The following is a 19,967-nucleotide window of genomic DNA, read 5'->3' as shown; positions in this document are numbered from 1 at the left end:
GTCATAATTTTGACTGTCTAATAGCTGTTTTGGTGTGATTAAACCTGATTGAGTTCTGTTTTCTGCATCGGTGCAGGTAACAATCACACTAAGCTCCTCACCTCCATTTCCCACACTTGCTTTTGAAGCTTGAGGCAGAACTGAACCAATCCTTCATCTTGGTTTTCATTACTTGCAGATTCCTCTAAAACTAAAGATAAACATGTTGCTTTAGACGAGCTTTATTTGACTTAAACAGATAATACAATTTGTATAAACTACTATTTAAGAGTATGTTGTCGGTGTCATTTAGAGGTCACCTGATTGTTTAGGAATCTTTCTACTTTAAATCTCATCAGATATTTATGACTACAATACAGTGATGAGAAGCAAACAAACTGGCTGCATTTTTCTCATTAATTAAAATGAATAATTGCTTGAAATTATAAATGTTAACATGAATTAATCAAAAACCAAAAAGGGGTGTCAAGCATTAAATGAATAAAAATGTAATGCAGCTTTTATTTTTCTTGTTTTGCATCAGTTTTACAGTCTCTTTTAATTAGGTTTGTTGTTGTTGTTTTTTCAGGCAAACTGAATAATTTTATCATAATTTTATGTATTTCAGTGAAACAATATTTTATGATAAAACTTTTTCTTAGGAATGTTTAGTATAAGAAATCTTTCATAACATGTTTACAAAAACAAGGTTATTTTATATCTTTATACCTTATAATACTAGGTTCTCCAATTTGTCCCATAATTTAATGTTACACGCACTCATATACATATATAATTATACTATTAAAACTGTGTATATACATTTACCAGCCACTTTAATAGGCACATCTGTCCAACCGCTCGTTAACGCAAATTTCTAATCAGCCAATGACATGGCAGCATCTAACAGCAAACCGAGCATTAGAATGGAGAAGGTGATTTAAGTGACTTTCACCGTGGCATATTTGTTGGTGCAGACGGGCTGGTCTGAGTATTTCAGAAACTGCTGATCTGGGATTTTCACACACAACCATATAGTATTCGTAAAAGAGGAAATATCCAGTGAGCGGCAGTTCTGTGGGCGCAAATGTCTTGTTGATGTCAGAGGAGAATGGCCAAACTGGTTTCAGCTGATAGAAAGACAACAGTTACTCAAATAACCACTCGTTACAACCGAGGTATGCAGAAAAGCATCTCTAAAAGCACAACATGTTGAACCTTGAAGCAGATGGACTACAGCAGCAGTAGACCACACCGGGTGCCACTCCTGTCAGCTAAGAACAGGAAACTGAGGCTACAATTCTCACAGACTCACCAAAATTAGACAATAGATGATTGGAAAAACATTGCCTGGTCTGATGAGTCTAGATTTCTGCTGCAACATTCGAGTGATAGGCGCAGAATTTGGCTCAACACCATAAAAGCATGGATCCATCCTGCCTTGTATCAACGGTTCAGGCTGGTAGTGGTGGTGTAATAGTGTGGGGAATATTTTCTTGGCACACTTTGGGCCCATTAGTACCAATTAAGCATCATGTTGTCAACAGCCTATCTGAGTATTGTTTCTGACCATGTCCATCCCTTTTAGACCACAGTGTACTCATCTTCTGATGGCTACTTTCAGCAGGATAATGCGCCATGTCATAAAGCACAAATCATCTCAGACTGGTTTCTTGAACATGACAATAAGTTCGCTGTACTCAAATGGCCTTCACAGTCACCAGATGCTTAATCCAATAGAGCAATATGGTTCACATCTCATTATCCAAGGTTCTCATGGTTCAAATCTGATAATATGGACCAAAATATCTGAGGAATATTTCCAGTACCTTATTGAATCTATGCCATGAAGGATTAAGCACTTCTAAAGGCATGCGTGGGTCAAACTCGGTACTAGTAAGGTGTACTTAATAAAGTGGCTGGCGAGTGTATATTATTTTATTATTAATCTAAATCGGCTTGGAAGCAACCCATTAAATTTTATTATACAAATCAAATATAAATTACAATTTTAAAAGTATAACATAAATACATTTTGCTTTCATTAGAAGTCATCATACTGTTGTTACAGTATGTTATTTTTTTTTTCTATCTTCTATGTTAAGCGTCTTTGACACAATCTACAATGTAAAAGCGCAATAGAAATAACGATGAATTGAATTGAATGTTTTAGTGATCATTATACCTTTTGCCTCTCGCAGGATATTCAGTTTCTCTTCCAGAACTGCTATTCTTCTCGCCTTGAGCAAAGAATGTAAGAAAACACACTGCTAATAGAAACATGACACTTGAATGATCCTGTCAGCCGTGCCTATAGATATAAGACTGAGGATACTAAACACACAAAACCTGAAAGCTTTTAAGCAGATTTAGGTGTTTTAAAGTCACGGGACTGTGAGATTAAAAACAAGTTTTTACCTTCTGCTCGATATCCACAGCCTGAGTTTTCACTTTTCTCTCTAGGTGACAGATCTTCTGCATCATACTTGACATCAGTTCAAAATCACTCGGCACAGCTGTGACACATTCAAAGAAGATTTGATAGACAATATAACTGTATACAGTTGCAGTCGAAATTATTAACCTTTTTTTAAAAATATTAATCAAATGATGTTTAGCAGAGCAAGGAATTTTCCTTATTTATATATATATATATATATATATATACTTATTATAATATTTTTTCTTCTGGAGAAAGTCTTGTTTTGTTTTATTTTGGCTAGAATAAAAGCAGTTTTTAATTTTTCAAAAAACGTTTTAAGGTCAAAATTATTAGCCCCCTCAAGCAATATCTGTTGTCGATTTGTCTTTTGAACAAACCATCATGCAATGACTTGCCTAATTAACGTAATAAATCTAGAATTTAAATAGTACTTTAAGCTGATTACTAGTATTTTAAAAAATGTCTAGAAAAATATTATTTACAATCATCATGGCAAAGATAAAATAGTTATTAGAACTATTTAGAAATGTGTTCATCTTCTTTAAACAGAAATTGGGGAAAAGAATATACACTACCTGACTAAAGTCTCATCACCTATGCAAGTTTTACAAAGAACAAATAATAACTTGATTTCTGATTGATCAGTTGGTGTCAGAAGTGTCTTATATTAAAGACAAAGGCCTCTAGATTACGCTTCTTTTACCACAATAAAATATGATCATGACTTGATTTTTAATTATTTAATTAGGAGAGTAAGCTTTGACTTTGCTTAGACAGAAGTCTTGTCACTGAACAGAAATAATGTACAGTATAGAATGTAAAGTCATGCTGCAGTGGAAAAAGAATTAATACTGTTTATGACTCCCATGAGCTTGAAAGACTGCATCCATACATCTCTGCAATGACTCAAATCACTTATTAATAAAGTCATCTGGAATGGCAAAGAAAGCATTTATGCAGGACTCCCAGAGTTCATCAAGATTCTTTGGATTCATCTTCAATGCCTCCTCTATCTTACCCCAGACATGCTCAGTAATGTTTATGCCTGGTGACTGGGCTGGCCAATCCTGGAGCACTTTGACCTTTGCTTTCAGGAACCTTGATGTGGAGGCTGAAGTATATGAAGGAGAACTATCCTGCTGGATAATTTGGCCTCTCTTGTGGTTTGTAATGTAATGAGCAGCAAAAATGTCTTGATACCCTAGGCTGTAGATGTTGTCATCCACTCTGCAGATCTCTCACAAGCCCCCATACTGAATGTAACCTCAAATCATGATTTTTCCTTCTCCAAACTGGACTGATTTCTGTGAGAATCTTGAGTCCATGCGGGTTCCAGTAGGTCTTCTGCAGTATTTCGGATGATTGAGATGCAGCTCAACAGATGATTCATTAAAAATTCTACCTTCTGCCACTTTTCCAAATGATCAACTAGAAGTCAAGTTATTATTTGAGGCTTTTACAACTGAGCTCAATGCAAGACTTCTGTCAGGCCGTGTACAGAGGGGCTAATAATTCTGACTTCCACTGTATATACATTTTAATTTAATAATGGTACCTGCTTTTGCCTTCTTCTTTTGCATGAACTTAGATCTTAAAGTGGAAAGATGATCCGGAACACGTGGCACTGGCTGGTTTTGTGGGAAAATGTCTTGGAATAGTTTCTCTTCATAGTCTGAAACATCAAAATCGATATATATTTCAGGTATTTCTGTATGATCAGATGGTCCATGACTTGTATTGTGATCTCTGTGCATTTTGTATAATCCCATTTGCCTCTATATTCAGGCCCTGACAGAGAGAGAAACCTGCCATTTCCGTAATCTGTAAAGCACGGCGGTTCAGACCACAGTGACTCTTGACATTTATCTTGCCATTTTATTTGCTTGTTAGTACAGATGGGAGAAGTGTAAAATGTGTGTATGTCTTACCGCTGTCTGACCTTTCTTTGTGAGGCTTTCTCTCCCTAGATCAAAAAAACAGATACAACATCTGATTATTTCAGAGACTGTCTGGGTCATTCTAGCAACACGCTACATTAGAGCTGCATAACTGTGAAAGAAGAAGGAATGAATAATAATAAAACAATGATTGTGTTGACATTTAACACTGACATTTGAGACTTGCCATGTGCTGAGGAAGACTAGCGACGTGATGTGGAAGACTAGCTGAGGTAGACTAGCGATGTGAAGTGGGAGATTAACTGAGGGAGTCTAGCTGAGGCAGAATTGTGATGTGGGAGACTAGCAATGTGGGAAACTAGCTGAGGTAGACTAGCGACATGATGTGGGATATTAGCTGAGGGAGACTAGCGATGTGGGAGATTAACTGAGGGAGTCTAGCGATGTGATGAGGAAGATTAGCTGAGGAAGACTAGCGATGTGATGTGGGAAACTAACTGAGGGAAACTTGTGATGTGATGTGCTGAGGGAGACTAGTAATGAAGGAGACTAGCTGAGGAAGACTAGCAGTATGATAGTATGATGTGAGAGACTAGCTGAGGAAGATTAGCAATGTGATGTGCTGAGGGAGGCTAGTGATGAGGGAGACTAGCTGAGGAAGACTGGCAGTATGATGTAGGAGACTACCTGAGAAAGACTAGCGATGTGATGTGCTGAGGGAGACTAGCTGAGGAAGACTTGCGATGTTAATGTGGAAAACTAGCTGAGGGAGACTAGCGATGCAAGGTGCTGAGGAAGGCTAGTGATGAGGGAGACTAGCTGAGGAAGACTTGCGATGTTAATGTGGGAAACTAGCTGAGGGAGACTAGCGATGCGAGGTGCTGAGGAAGGCTAGTGATGAGGGAGACTAGCTCCTACTCAATTTTGAATCATTGCAGTTCTCTAGTTTTGATCACTTTATTTCCCCACATAACAAAGAGTTTTTATTGAAGTGTTTTGGTTATTTTGTAAAACACTGTTCTACTAGCACCAAGAGCCAAAACCAGAATTACATTTTTCTGAAAAAAATCAACTGTTAACAAATTGTATAATTTTGCTTTACACCAATCCAGATCAAACACAAATAAACCAACTAGAATCTGAAGGAGCACTTGGTAATTTAAGACCGTTGCGTTTGATCAAAGTTGCAGCTCAACTCTGCAGGACGGTAAATCTCCTGGAACAGGGTTGGCCACCCCTGCTTCACACAAAACAAACACATACTCTCACTTGACACTTTATTTTTTGGTATGCCTGTTAAAAATCATGTTACTGCAAAGTTTAAAAACTGTTGTCAGCATCTGAAGCGTATCAAAAAATTCATCAAAGTTGTCCTGAGACAAGAACGGGTATTGTTCAATGAACATTTTGGTTTTAGGACTACTGTAAAGAACTTTTTTGATTTACTTCAAATGTTGTTTAGTAGCTACTAGGTTATATCATCACTTGGATTTGCTCAAAGTGTATATTAAAACCGCTCCAATCAATACATGAGTAAAGTCTAATGACCACGAACGCATTACTCTACATTACTCATGTAATGATTGGAGCGGTTTCAATATACACTTTGAGCTAATCCAAGTGATAATATAACCTAGTAGCTACTAAACAACATTTGAAGTGGATCAAAAAGGTTCTTTACAGTAGTCCTAAAACCAAAATGTTCAAACACACCTGATCAAACACGCATGTCTTTCACACCCATTACAGGTCTTTCAGTCTCTACTAATGAGCTGATCTGAATCAGGTGCGTTTGGTTTAGCATACTCGGAAAAATGTGCAGAGCTGGTGGTCCTCCAGGAACATGGGTGAGAAACTCTGGTCTTATAGCATAATAGGACTTCTTAGACAATTAGTTTAATAATTGAGTTTCAGGTAACGTTATGTTGGCTATCTACGCTTTTTGATGGAGCATTTGTCAGCATTTAACATTCATTCACCGTGCATGTAGTTTGCACTCACCCATCAGTGTGTAGGTCTGGTAAAGGAGCTCGTCTGTTCTTCCTCAGGATAGACAGCGGGGAGGTCATGTTTACAAAACCACTTGAGTGTTATTTTTGTCCTAATAAAGACACGTCATCTAAAACGGTAAAAAGTAGAACTTTAAAAAGACAACGATAACTTACTAATTCTCAAGAACACGATGTTGAAAACAAATATTGAACGTGTTTGCTGAGTTTGACTTTTACTTTGGTTAAATGTGGATGTTTACAGTGCGGAGATGTTTGATCAGTTGCCACTGGTAACAGGAACCCTCAAACTCCACTATGCGGCGCTGCTCGTCTGTCAGAAATGACTGAAGGACAAGGATCGCCACCGTTATAACAATTCAATTAATAAAGTAAATATATACGGGAATAATGATTTTCATATCAAAGTTTGAAAGAAAAGCAACAAGCACTGGTCTAGTACTGATTGTATTATTATTTCCATATGCTGTTTTTTATTATAAATAATATAAATTATTCATGAATATTCCTTCGGCTTAGTCCCTTTATTTATCAGGGGTCGCCACGGCGGAATGAACTGCCAACTTATCCAGCATATGTTTTACACAGCGGATGCCCCTGCAACCCAGTAGTTGGGAAACATCCATACACACGCATTCACACACACTACGGCCAGTTTAGTTTATTCAGTTCACCTGTACCATGGTCTGTGGGGAAAACCTGAGGACCCGGAGGATACCCACGCCAACACAGGGAGAACATGCAACTCGTACCGCTTCGCCACCCAACTAGCCCCAAGTAGTATAAGTAATTGAATATACATTTTTAAACAGTGATAACTCCCTCTATTATTAAAAATTGTAAATATAATTTATGCAAAATTTTCCCAGAGATGGGTTACGGCTGGAAGGGCATCAGCTGCGTAAAAACGTGCTGGATGAGTTGGCGGTTCATTCCGCTGTGGCGACCCCGGATTAATAAAAGGGATGAAGCTGACAAAAAAAATGAATGAATTTATTTAAAATTATTTATAAACAATGTACTATACCATAGATGTTGAAAGAGACTACTTGATTTAATATAAGTTATTAATGGTGCTTAAAATCATGTAGTTTACATTTGTTGATATGTTGTTGATTTCATCCATACTTCTTTGTTTGTAATGGTTTGCTCCGCCCACTGTTTTAAGTTATATTACCAGATAGGAAAGTAAAAAATAGACGGAGCAACGTTTTTGTTGCCCGGAGTTTATTGTTATGATGCTTAAAAAATTCAGTAAACATCTTTAAATGGAAAGAAACCCGAGTCATTCTTTCATTTTCTTGCTTAGTTCCTTTAATAATCTGGGGTCACCACAGCGGAGTGAACTGCCAACTTGTCCAGCATGTTTTTGGCAGCAGATGCCCTTCAACTTGCAACCCATCACTGGGAAGAAACCCGAGTCATTTTATTTTTATGAAATTTTTAAGGTACAGATCCAGAGGAACTGCTAAACTATACAAATGTATTAATTACGAAAGAAATATTACCTGCAGAGACTAAATATTCAGGTTTTATTTAGAGAACCGAAACTGCATTAGAATTATATACAACAAAATACACCACTGTTTTGAGGGGGACATTATTAAAATTCAATGCAGCTGGCGTCTATGTGTTATTATACTTTTTAATATTATCGCCAGAAGCTATTTACGCATACATCGGTGTCACCATATGCACTTATAATTGATTTCTAAGAAGTCCTTAGAAGTTGTTCTTAGTAAAGACACCTTCTCTCTAGGAAACTATTTGATTTGGATCAGCTTGCGAAGTTTGTTGACAGTTCCGGTCTCTCCCAATCGCTCCGCCCCTATTTGCGTGACTAGCGCGATGACGCCATCAGCGGCCGTCAGACAGATGCAACGAAAGCTGACGGAAGATGCAAAAGAAAAAGGACCCGCTGGTAAGTTTCAAGAAAAGGCAATTTTGCATTTCCAAAGACAAATTGGAGGCTTTATAGGGCTCAAAAATGCCCACCTCGAGGCTTAGCCAAAGCCTGGTTCGCTTAGTCGCCGTTTCACGCTGCGTTCAGTGTGAATGTGTGTCATGAAACACAGTTAAAACATGATTAGAAGCCCGCTGGTGTGATTTAAACGTTAGCAGGGAAGCGTGTTGTCGCCGCGCGCCGACCTCATCCAAACCGAACGGGAAGCAACGCTTGAAAAGCGACGGGAGAAGGTTTGAGGTCAGCCGTCATGTGCTGTGCTGTGCCGTCGGTGGCTTGACCAAAATAAGCAGTTAACGCGTGACATGTTTCAGTGTTGTGGTTGAATTTGCTAACGTTAGATGTGAACCTACTCAAGCGCGTTTGTCGCTGAGGAGGTGTGATCTTGAGGGTTGAGTGAAAATAAGTGTGTATCGAGTCTTTGTGGTGTGTGTGTGTATGGATAATAATCGGGTTGTTATGCTTCTAACATTACATGAAACGTGTATTTTGAAGTAGGGTGTCTAAATATATAGATGTAGAGTTGTATCGTGACGCACACTTTTATAGGCACATCCTGTCAAGCGCTTCTTATTTTATTTTCAGCTGTTATCTACATCTAGGTTTGTTATCTGCTGTTAAATCAACAGAAGAGGGCAGGAACTATTGTATTCCTTCTCGAAATAGGCCTCGGAGTAACCATATAAGAAGTTAACTGCACCCCTGCCGAACTGCTGTCGTTTTCTGGCCAATGTAGTGTTTAAAGTTCACCACTACTCTGTGTGTGTGTGTGTGTGTGTGTTTGAATGGAGGTTTTCACAAGCACGGGTGCGCCAATGACAACAAACCTGGAGCAAATAGGGTGACCGAGTCCAGTTCATCGCGCTCTAGCTGATGGAATGCTTACATGCGAGCTAACTGTGTCCTAAAATCTATCAGATCCCCATCTAGACTGTCTGTTGCTAGTGCACGATGTTGAAACAGGATGTCAGAAAGTTTGATCTCACTGGCATTGCATGCCATAAGTGCTGTTGTAATTTGCATGCATGTCGCTTTAGTTTATACAATATTATTTGAACGATTGTTTACACGGACACGTTATGTTAATCTGTTAGCACATTTCTGTTCTTTGATTTAATGAACTCTTGGAAAAAATGTACAAAAGATGTCGACAGGGCAGTGCTTTTGTAAGTTATTTACCCTCCTAAGTGGCCATAAGCTTAAATATATTTAATAATATTGGTTTTGCACTTTAAAAAATGTTTAATGTGTGAATTCTAAAATGGAAAAGGCTATATTTCTTTTCAATACTCTTCTTGGTAAAACATTTAAGATAACAATGCAGTTTAAACAGCTTATTTATGCAAACAATTTATAATAAGCTAATTGAAAAGTTATATAAATAAGTAATATACGTATAAGTAGTGCCAGACAGAATCTGCTGAGATTTTTTTGCTATTTCTGCAAAGTTTGTTTAAAATCTGTGGATTTATGCAGAATAATTTGGGAGCATCACATCTAAAACCTTAATATATTGTATAGAAATTATATCTTTTTAACATTTATTTAATGTTTACAATGCAAATCCAATTAGATCCACTTTATTTGGCAAGCAAAGCAAGTCTCTTATTTAACATATCTACTAAAGACAGAAAATATGACTTTACAAGCTGTATTGTAAATAAATCAGATCAATATTTTCATATTATTCAATAACATTAGTGAAATTAATTTAAAAACAGAATAAAGATAAATGTACACACATTTAGTCATGTAAATAAACAGAATCAATGATGGGCTAAAAATCTGAGGAACTCTGCCAAATTCTTTGTGCGCAGATTTCGTGTGGGCCTACGTATAAGTAATAGTTTAAGTAATATAAATATAATTGAAAAAATACAGTTTAAGTCAATAAATGTATTGTTTTAAATAAAAAAAGAAAGAAATCTTATTAACTGCACAAGTAAATATTCAGTTTTCAGAATGTCAACAGGGCAGAGCTTTAGTACATTAATTATCCCCCAAATTGCAATCTTTGAATATATTTAATAATAAAGGTTTTTCACTTTTTAATTTTTGTAGTGTGTGAATTCTAAAATGGAAAAGGTTATATTTCTCTGTTGGAAGCTCTGTTCTGTTTTTAAACAATACTGTTCTTGGTAAAGACATTTAAGTTAACAAAGCAGCTTAAACAGCTTATTTATGCTAAATTTTTAATAAGCTATTTTAAAAGTTATATAAATAAGTAATATATATGTATAAGTAATATAAATATAATTGTTTAAATATAAAGCATATAACTCAGTCTATAATTGAAAAACAGTACAATTTAATTCAAATTACTAATAAACACTATAATATAAAAGAGATGCAGTGGAGGAACAACTATAATATAAATGTATTGTTTTTAATTAAAGGAAGCAAGCAATTATATTAACTACACAAATAATTTTTCGGTTTACAAGATGTTGACATGGCAGTGATTTGCACATTATTTATCTCTCAAAGTGCATACTTAAATATATTTAATAATATAGGTTTTTAATTTTTGTATTGTTTGCATTTTAAAAGGAAAAGGTTATTTCTATTTGGAAAGCTGTTCTGTTTTTAAGCAATACTGTTCTTGGTAAAGACTATTAATGTTAACAATACAGCTTTAATGGCTTATTTATACTAAAATTTTATAATAACCTATTTTAAAAGTTATATAAATAAGTAATATTTGTAATAATATAAGTAATGTAAATATACATTTTTAAACAATGAAGCATATAACTTTATTATTGAAAAACATGTCATTAAATCAAATTATTAATAAACACTATAATGTAAAAATAGATGCAGTGGGAGAACAACTAAAATATATAAATGTATTGCTTTTTTAATTAAAAAAGGAAAGTAATCATATTAACTTCACAAATAATATTTATTTTAAAAATGTCGACACAGCAGTGCTTTTGTACATTATATATCCCCCAAAGTGCATACTTAAATTTATTTTATAATACAGGTTTTTAATTTTTCTAATGTGTGAATTCTAAAATGAAAAAGGTTATATTTCTCTCTGGGAAGCTCTGTTCTTTTTTTAAACAATACTCTTCCTGGTAAAGACATTCAAAGTTAACAATACACCTTAAACAATACCGTGGGAGTGTCATTTATGTAGGGAGAAATAAAGTACACAACAATGGGTTAGGTAAACCACCTTCTTAATTGCCATCATAACATTGTTTAAAAAAAAAAGCATAAAAAACATGCATACTGGGTGTTTCCCCACTACTGGGCTGCGGCTGGAATGGCATCCACTGTGTAAAACATATGCTGGATAAGTTGGCGGTTTTATCCACTGTGGTGACCCCTGTTAACTAAAGGGACTCAACCAAAGAAAAATGATTAAACAAAAACGCATGCCACTACTATGCAATTTAGACTTTTTAGGCCAGTGCAGGTGCAGTGATGATGTATTGCAGTTTTTATTGTCAAACTTATTAATACGTAATGTCTTAAATACAGATTTAGTTTAGTGTTGGTACTAATTGGTTTGCTCTAAAATGTACTGTATTAGGGTTCCTTGGCTTCTAACAGAAACGTTTGATGTTCAATAGAGCACTTTTTCTAGGTTCAATAAAGATCTATGCTTTGAATGTATAATGTAGGACCAGAAAAATATTTGGAATAATATTTTTTTTAAATATATTTTCACAAAAAATATATAAGAGTATTTATTTTATTCATATTAGAACTATTAATATATGGGGTTTTTTTTAATATATTTTTTGTTAATATTATTTTTTCTAGTTCTAAATATCGCAGGTTCTGTTAAGGTTTAAAAAATGAAAATAATAAACCCATACTAAACGGCACATACCACTTCAGTACTTTTTTATTGCTGTATTTGTACAACAGCTAATAGCAAAATTACAAACAACAGGATATAAATGTGATAAAGACCACGTTTCTGTGAAATGTCTTCATAATCCTCTATGATGCCTTTATGTTCATTGTAATGATGGTTTTTGGTAAAACTGAATGTCATTGACCCTCTGCAGATGAAATATATCACAGCATCTGGAAAACACAAAGTTTGAAGTTGCAGTGTAACTTCCATTTGTTTAGTTTAAAAAAGAAAGGATCTTTGTAATGGCCAAGTATCAAAAATAGACAGTATGTGTCGTTACCGTGTTAAAATTTATTTTTTTTTTACATTTTTCGTGACTTCTTTATGCAAAAACCCTCTTATTAATAGGTAAAAACAGTCATAGCTATAATTGTTAAAGTAATAATTAGGGGGGTAAAATCAAACATCTTTGTTACTTAAGAGACGTCTTCAACTAAACAGATATGGTTAAAAGTTTTCTTAAACTAAAAACAATCAAATAACTAAAAAAAAATGGGTAGAAAAGAAGTTAGATTTTGAAAATGTATAGAGCTTTTAAGAAAGAATCACTTTACATATTAAGAGAGTGCTCGATTCTCGAGCTTCAGTAATGAACTGCAGGTGCTTTTAAAGAACAATTTGAGGATCTTTAGAACAGTATGGTCCTAAAAAGAATCATTACTATGTGAAAGAACCTTAAAAGAGCAATCTTTATATGGTGTGTTATAAGGACTGCACAATATATTGTTTCAACATTGATATCGCTATGTGATCATTCATAACAGTCACACTGCATGATACACAATGTGTTTTTGATGCCTGTGATTGTATAAAAACATTCACATATAAGAAATTGTACCATTTGCGACCATAACTTTGGATGAATATTATAAATATTTTTTTTATTTTCATCATTCAGTCACTGTAGTTGAATACTGTTAGTCTTGGGACACGATAAAACCCTTTCTTTCAATTGTATCTTTCTATAAATCTATATTTATAGATTGTTATGCATGAAAATACAACTCGTGCAAACAAAGAATTGCACTGCAAATAGCACAACAAAAACGTGCCGGGGAAGCCCAAAAAGTTTATAGGATTATCTATTATATTTGACGACGATGGAAATAGTAAACATTAATTCATCAATCACTGACTAAACACGTGCATGAAAATACTTACAACACATACAAATTCAGAAACGCACTGCAAGTAGCATAGAAAAAACTACGAAAATGTGTCGAACCCCAAAAATTGTATAGATTGTTTATTAGATTTTATGGAGATGCACTCCCACTGCAGAATCATCCCAACTGATTTATCACTATAAATTCGTTCCAAGAAGAGATATTAAATCGTATGCTGAAGTTGTATTCATATTACAATATATACCACAAAATAAAAATATAGCAGTGTTAGGTTTTTCCATGCAGCCCTATGTGTTATATAGGTTGTCTATAGATTTATAGGTTAAATAAGTAACTTCACATAGTGTTTACAGTAGATTCTGTCAAACGGTGTATTGAGCAAAAGCTGGTGAAGTGTATCTGGTTTGCTAGAAAGTCTCATTGGTTAATTTAGTTGGTTTGGTACAGTTTTAAGCACAAACAAGTTCTATTGCTTTCTCATATATTGTGTCTGATTGTGTATGGCATTGTTTTTGATAATTTGGTGATTCATCTCAGAGCTGGTTGGTTTGGTTTGTAACTTTCATGAAGGCAATAAATGAAAGTATCCATGGTTGCAAATGCATGGGCGTCACTGTGCCTCTCTACAGGCCAAAGCTATGACCAATATTGTGCAATACTGATCCTTGCAGATTCAGAACAATAATTTAATCGTTAACTGTGGAGGTGAGTGAGAGTTTAGTGGGTGCCGGCCGGGTGGTTCACCCTTTGGATGACTAGTATTTGCTTTTCCATGTGTGTGTTAAGGGGTTTATGTGTGAAGAAGGCCGCTCATTCCTCTGGATTTTGCTCTTTGCCACCCTTCCGTCCTCAGTTTCTGTTTTTTTACAGCACTTGTGGACTGACATCTCTCTGCTATCTAATAGTTCCAGAGAGCCTCCGCCTGCAGGCAGTGTCAGGACAGCCAGGAGGAAGATTATAAACCGCTCTCTGTCCCAGCAGCCCATGCTTCATCTATATATAACTTGCAGTGCAGTGCGTTTAACTTCCTGTGAAGCTCTCATTTGCTTTAGGTGACAGATTGAGAAGTGTTCGGTTCTTGTGTGTTTCTGCTCTTCAAACCCAGTCCTGTTCAGAAATGCAGAAATTTAAGGCAGCTGGACAATCTTTCATATCAGCGCAAAGTTTTTAGGACGTAATAAGAGGTTTAACAAGTGTGACATTGCAGTCTTGAGAGTATACGCTTGGTTTTTTTCACAAATAGAATCAATCTTTTGATTTCCCATCTCTGAGCAGCCAGTTTTTGGATATTTGGTCTCTTGTTTATTTTGAGTTTGGAGAAAAAAAGATTTTCTTTCTCTGTGGGGAAGCTCTGTTCTTGTTTCAAAAGCACTGTTCTCAGAGAGGACTTTCAATGTCAACAATACAGCTTTTTGTTTTCCTTGAGCTCTATGAATTTTGAGCCTTGCATGGTTTTATTCCAGTTTCAACTTATGCACTTTGAATTAAAGTGTTACTTATTTTAATATTGTCTCCAAACAGATCTCATTCACAAGATGTTTGTTTTATTCTCATTAGTTGTGCAAACAGAGGCATTATTATCATCGTTCAGTTATTAGTAGGGCTTAGGGGTGTTTGGTATTTGTTTTCTAATAATATTGTAAGTGATGTTGCGAGTTGACATTATCGAGAATGTTACTCACTTTGCGGAAATGACACAGAGAAACATTTTAAAAGTCCAATCCATATATTTAATACATAATTGTATAGGGCTTTTGTTTTAAAAGATATAAAGTAATTATATGAATGTATAAAGTAACATAATAAGCTTTTGTAATTTCATTAATATGTAAAAATATAGTTTTATATAAAATATAACCCATTAAAAATCACAGAAGGGAAGAAATAATTTCTTATTGCACAGTTTCTTATAATAGTTATAATATTGACAATTTGTGCTAATTTAACTATTTATACATTTACTATAATACCATACTAGCTAACAATAGTATTTAAACTAGTCTTCTTCAAAAGTCTTATAATGTCAGGATAAAAACTGTCATGAAAACACACTGGTTTGCTCCTTAGGCTTCGGTACCGCCTGCCTTGATAGCTGGTCTGTTTCTCCACTGAAAGAATTTCCAGACTAACTTGTTAAGAGTAATTTCTATTAAAACTTCTTTTGTTTGTTTATAAATTTGCCATTTCAAACTAAGTATTTGAATGAATGTTTTACACTGTACAGAAACATAATTTATAAAAAAATAAATAAATAAACTTTAGTTTTAGATGCTATTAATCATTTCCCAGCCCTAATTTATTTGTTTGATCTAAATATTTGCTTTTATTTGAATTAACAAATAGTTTTACCCCAGTTTAAGACCTATATATAAATACTGTTCATGGTAACAATCAATGTTATTTTAAAAGTAAAGTAGCAATAGACTAATTACCAGCAAGCAAGGTTGCAGAAAAAAACGACAAAGTTTGTTGTCTTAGAAACAAGTTATATTAATTACATACTATATATATATTATATAAATATTGTTTTCAGTGTATTATAACAGCTTGTCACCCAGTAATAAGCACAAATATTCTACAAAATTAACGTTAAAGTAAACTGTGTTCGTCTGACAGGTCTATTTGCGATATCACCGTCCCAATGAATATTGGATAAAGCGAAATGGCCAAGCATCCAGCCCGAAATATACAATCTCGTTGAAGCTCCAAGTGATTTTACAAAAGAGAAGTTAAAGGCCTACAAGTCTTTTGATGCCAACACTTGTGTTCTGTGTGGTCATGTGTAAGAAATAATGTTTTATGATTCGTTTTATTAATTACATACTATATATATATTATATAAATATTGCTTTCAGTGTATTATAACAGCTTGTCACCCAGTAATAAGCACAAATATTCTGCAAAATTAACGTTAAAGTAAACTGTGTTCGTCTGACAGGTCTATTTGCGATATCACCGTCCCAATGAATATTGGATAAAGCGAAATGGCCAAGCATCCAGCCCGAAATATACAATCTCGTTGAAGCTCCAAGTGATTTTACAAAAGAGAAGTTAAAGGCCTACAAGTCTTTTGATGCCAACACTTGTGTTCTGTGTGGTCATGTGTAAGAAATAATGTTTTATGATTCGATTCAAAACTATATAGTGCTAAAAACCGAGGTTCTGCCTGGCCAAAGACAAGGGGAAAAAATGGAGCTATACAAGGCCAGGATAATCATCAACAAGCAAAACTACTGCTTTCTGACAGTGAACTGCACCTGTACGGCAGGGTATGTAAACTTACACTTTTGGCATCCTACCGCACAACACGACAAGTTTGCTATTGCAACCGACTCTTTTCACAAACCGACTCTTTTCGCGAACGGAAACCCATGTGACGTCATGTCTGAAGTAGGTTGCTAATTCCTCTATAAGCATGTAAAATGCCACACATAAAGGCACTTTTGAATTGTGTCACTGTTAAGAAATTGCATTTTAATTGTTTTAATTTTAGAAATGGATCATAAATATGTCCCTGACAATTTATATTCCTCTTTAAAAAAATTTAAAAGCAAGGGTAAGCATGGTATTAACCCTATTTGGTATTTATTATTTGGTTATTAGAATAAAATAAATAAACAATCTGCAGATTAAAAAGAACAGCAAAGAAGGTTTCTTGTTAGCAGAGACTTAAGGCATTCATGTTATTGGTTAATTTGTCTTCATATTCATTTGTTTATTTATTATAATATTGAATAATATAAATAATTGGTTTTATTGGCCAACCTGACTTCAGTTTAGTTTTGCACATGACAAGCGTATAATGTTGCATGTTTCTTTCTCACTCATGTGTATGATCTGTAACAAAAGGAACAGCACAGCACGTTCTTGTTAGCAGAGACTTTAGCTATTCACATAATTAATAAATTAATTAATTAATATATTTCTCATAATATTGAATATAAACGTTTAGTATATCAGCCAACCTGACTTCAGTTAAGTTTTGCACGGCATGGGGTATAACCTGATGTATATCCCCTCTCACTCATGTACACTTTTTTTTACAAACAGAAGGAGGCCTACTAAGGAGCAACGTGGACAAACCTTTAACACAATACAGTTAAAGGTCTCTCCTCTTTTACAATGACTTTCAAAAGCCATGAATTTACATACAGTAGACAAAGATAAAGTGTTGGAAAAAAACTCCAGGTGTGACCTGTCAAAGACATTGTGTGAATATTTGTTCAAGAGTATTGCTGAAGGATCAACCTGCCAGATGGAGAATGAGGTTTGTTGAGGGCCAATCATCAAATTTAGAAGAGCACTGTATTGTAGTCAACATTTGGAGTGGATAAACCTTTCTTCAAAGTTGTCCTTAAACTGTTGAACACGAGCAATTTCAGCGTTATAGATGTAACATTAGGATATCTTCCACTACTACTACAACTAACCACAAAGTTATAGGATCAGAAAAATATCAATTCGTAAACATTTTTCACATTTTAACCTCCTAGGGCTTAGTGGCCACATAAGTGGATAGCACATTTAAGTAGCCATTTAAAATACTTAGAATGTTTTATATTTTGTTACAGACATACAGTGTCATTCTGCAACTGTTTTGCAGCGTATGAAATGTCCCAAACACTATTTTTAACTGTCCAAAATGAGAACAAAAATTTTTAGTCTCTGATAGTCAAAACATACTCAATAAAAACTGTGTGTTATTAATGCATTGAAAAACAATCAGGATAGTGTTATGTAAATTCAGACCACGAGTCCACATATATGGACATAATTTTTCTCTAAAAAAATGCATGTAAAAAACACCTTGGGCCTTAAGAGGTTAGATAAGGAAAATAAGCTTGTTATACATATGACCAAAAAAGTATGCAAGTACAGTAGATTAAGTACATTTTACAATTAAACTACACAACCCAAAAGAAATAATGCTAATCATGGAAAAGAGTTGGCTCTCTATAGCACAAAACTGATCATTTTTTTTTTATTTGACATTTTTGTGTTTATGAGGAAAAAGCTCTGTTATGGATGTTACAGCAGAAATTGCCACTTGTGTGAATTTGGTAAATCAAATATAATTGTTTGAAAACACTGAGGGACACATTTTTACAGTACTGTAAAAGTCAAGCCTACACAAACTTAGAAAGGCTTTTGCTATTTTTGTTAATACTTTGTTTTTCATAGCAAGGTTGACATTTGCATGGAATTGCTCACACCTATTTTTGACAAATTTGGAAACCTTTGAACCACTTGACTTCTGTAGTCTTAATTGTAGAATATTTAAACTTTGGCAGCAAGAAATGAAATTTTCATTCATTCATTCATTCATTCATTCATTCATTCATTCATTGATAGCAGTCACGCACGGATCTGCGCTAAAACAATCAGTTCGAGAATGCTTGAATGAGGTGGTCTCAGCTCAATTCAGACGAACTCTGAAGTGAATGGATTGTAGTAAGAAAGCAGTACGATCCACTTACCTAATGAACCAGGCTGTATCACCGTGTGTTATGGATATGTAACAGGCATATATGGCTGGATGAAAAGAGAATGAGTAGGGCGGGATGTCCTCAATCCTACCGGTTAAATGTGCGTTTCATGTCAAATATGAAAGTGAAAGCATGCTGAACTATTAAGGAGAGCTGTTTGTCTGTTTGACCAAACAGCAGTCTTGATTTATCTGTTACTTCTCACTAAAATGTAAAGCCTATAATGCATAATTCTAGCTAATTCTATTTGGTGACGATTTCTGTGGGTGTCACTATTCAAAATGAAAGCAGAGCTTTTTGCTTATAAAGTCTTATGGCTCATTGTCATAAATAAAATAAATAAACCGTGGAACTCTGACCAATGTGTGGAGAGTTTACTTGCACGTGACTTATTTTAGCTATTTTGGTCCGTTTAGAAACTTTGCTGTGTAAAAGCGATCCGCACCAAGAACAAAGAGCAACATTGTAACAAATTTTAATCCTTGTTTAGAACAAAACAATCCATCTACAGGTGTGAAAGCACTCTAACTGTGAGTTTACCCCGAAGGTAGCGAGAGTGACAAAGTTTGCTCTGGCCACCCTGACGACAACGCTGTCTGCCTTCATAGCTCTGGCTGCAAGAGCGCCAAAATTGCTATATTTAATCTTGAATTAAGGTGGCCGTTGCAGCATTTCAGCAAATCACTTACATTCCTGCATAAAAAAACAAGCTTTCTAGCGTAAAAATGTTGCACGCTTTCTATCAAATTAATTTCACTTTGGAAGATCAAGTTGTTGTGTGTAGTGTGGCTTTGCTCCACTTATCCAATATGTGTCCGTATGTCTGAAATATTCTGAAGCATCAATACTGTCCTTATACTTAGAGTGAAATTCCCATTTTTTTTTTAAGAGAAAAAAAAATATTAATGCAAATCAATTCGTCCTTTTTATGTATGCCACTGTATGAAAACATTGTAAATAACTGAAAACTAGGCAACCGTAATAATCAAACCCTTGGGAACAACTGTGGTCGGAACCAAAGTTCACAGGACTGTGTTCTCTGGAATCCTCTCAAATGGTAGACTTCAACATTCCGATTGCTTCCTGCTGAACTTTGTCATAGCTCATTAGTACCATAAAGTTGACTTCAACGTTTCCAAACCAGCGAAAACACGACGCTCTTCGCCGCTGGCTCCCATTGAAAAT

The 19,967-nt window shown here is 34.9% G+C and overlaps 2 protein-coding genes across 21 annotated transcripts in view; one reads left to right on the top strand and one right to left on the bottom strand.

Annotated features, from left to right (window-relative positions):
* The window catches only part of ubxn11 (UBX domain protein 11), a 41,046-nt gene that overhangs the window by 12,353 nt on the left and 8,726 nt on the right, over positions 1 to 19,967 (bottom strand). For 10 of the 18 annotated variants that reach the window (XR_012392467.1, XR_012392465.1, XR_012392466.1 and 7 more), the window contains exons 1-6: positions 6,322 to 6,623; positions 4,351 to 4,385; positions 3,978 to 4,094; positions 2,398 to 2,495; positions 2,165 to 2,219; positions 102 to 190 (exon numbers count right to left, since the gene is read on the bottom strand). Coding sequence is in view for 7 of the 18 variants with exons in the window: in XM_073926542.1 (XP_073782643.1) it covers positions 102 to 190; positions 2,165 to 2,219; positions 2,398 to 2,495; positions 3,978 to 4,094; positions 4,351 to 4,385; positions 6,322 to 6,389 (462 nt within the window). In the remaining 11 variants the exon portion in view is untranslated. Of the gene's footprint in view, positions 1 to 101; positions 191 to 2,164; positions 2,220 to 2,397; positions 2,496 to 3,977; positions 4,095 to 4,350; positions 4,386 to 6,321; positions 6,656 to 12,222; positions 12,340 to 19,967 lie in introns of those variants that run through there. The other 8 variants (XR_012392470.1, XR_012392469.1, XR_012392468.1 and 5 more) reach the window with 3 other exon arrangements.
* atp2c1 (ATPase secretory pathway Ca2+ transporting 1) overlaps positions 6,114 to 19,967 on the top strand; it is an 83,416-nt gene continuing 69,562 nt past the window's right edge. The window contains exon 1 of one of the 3 annotated variants that reach the window (XM_073926529.1): positions 6,114 to 6,167. In XM_073926529.1, coding sequence (XP_073782630.1) covers positions 6,135 to 6,167 — 33 coding nt within the window. In that variant the 5' untranslated portion in view covers positions 6,114 to 6,134. Of the gene's footprint in view, positions 6,168 to 8,198; positions 8,533 to 19,967 lie in introns of those variants that run through there. The other 2 variants (XM_003200239.7, XM_073926530.1) reach the window with 2 other exon arrangements.

Source organism: Danio rerio, chromosome 16 (genome assembly GCF_049306965.1).
Source record: "Danio rerio strain Tuebingen ecotype United States chromosome 16, GRCz12tu, whole genome shotgun sequence".
Classification (NCBI taxonomy): domain Eukaryota; kingdom Metazoa; phylum Chordata; class Actinopteri; order Cypriniformes; family Danionidae; genus Danio; species Danio rerio.
This window is presented reverse-complemented; position numbering and strand designations above follow the sequence as displayed.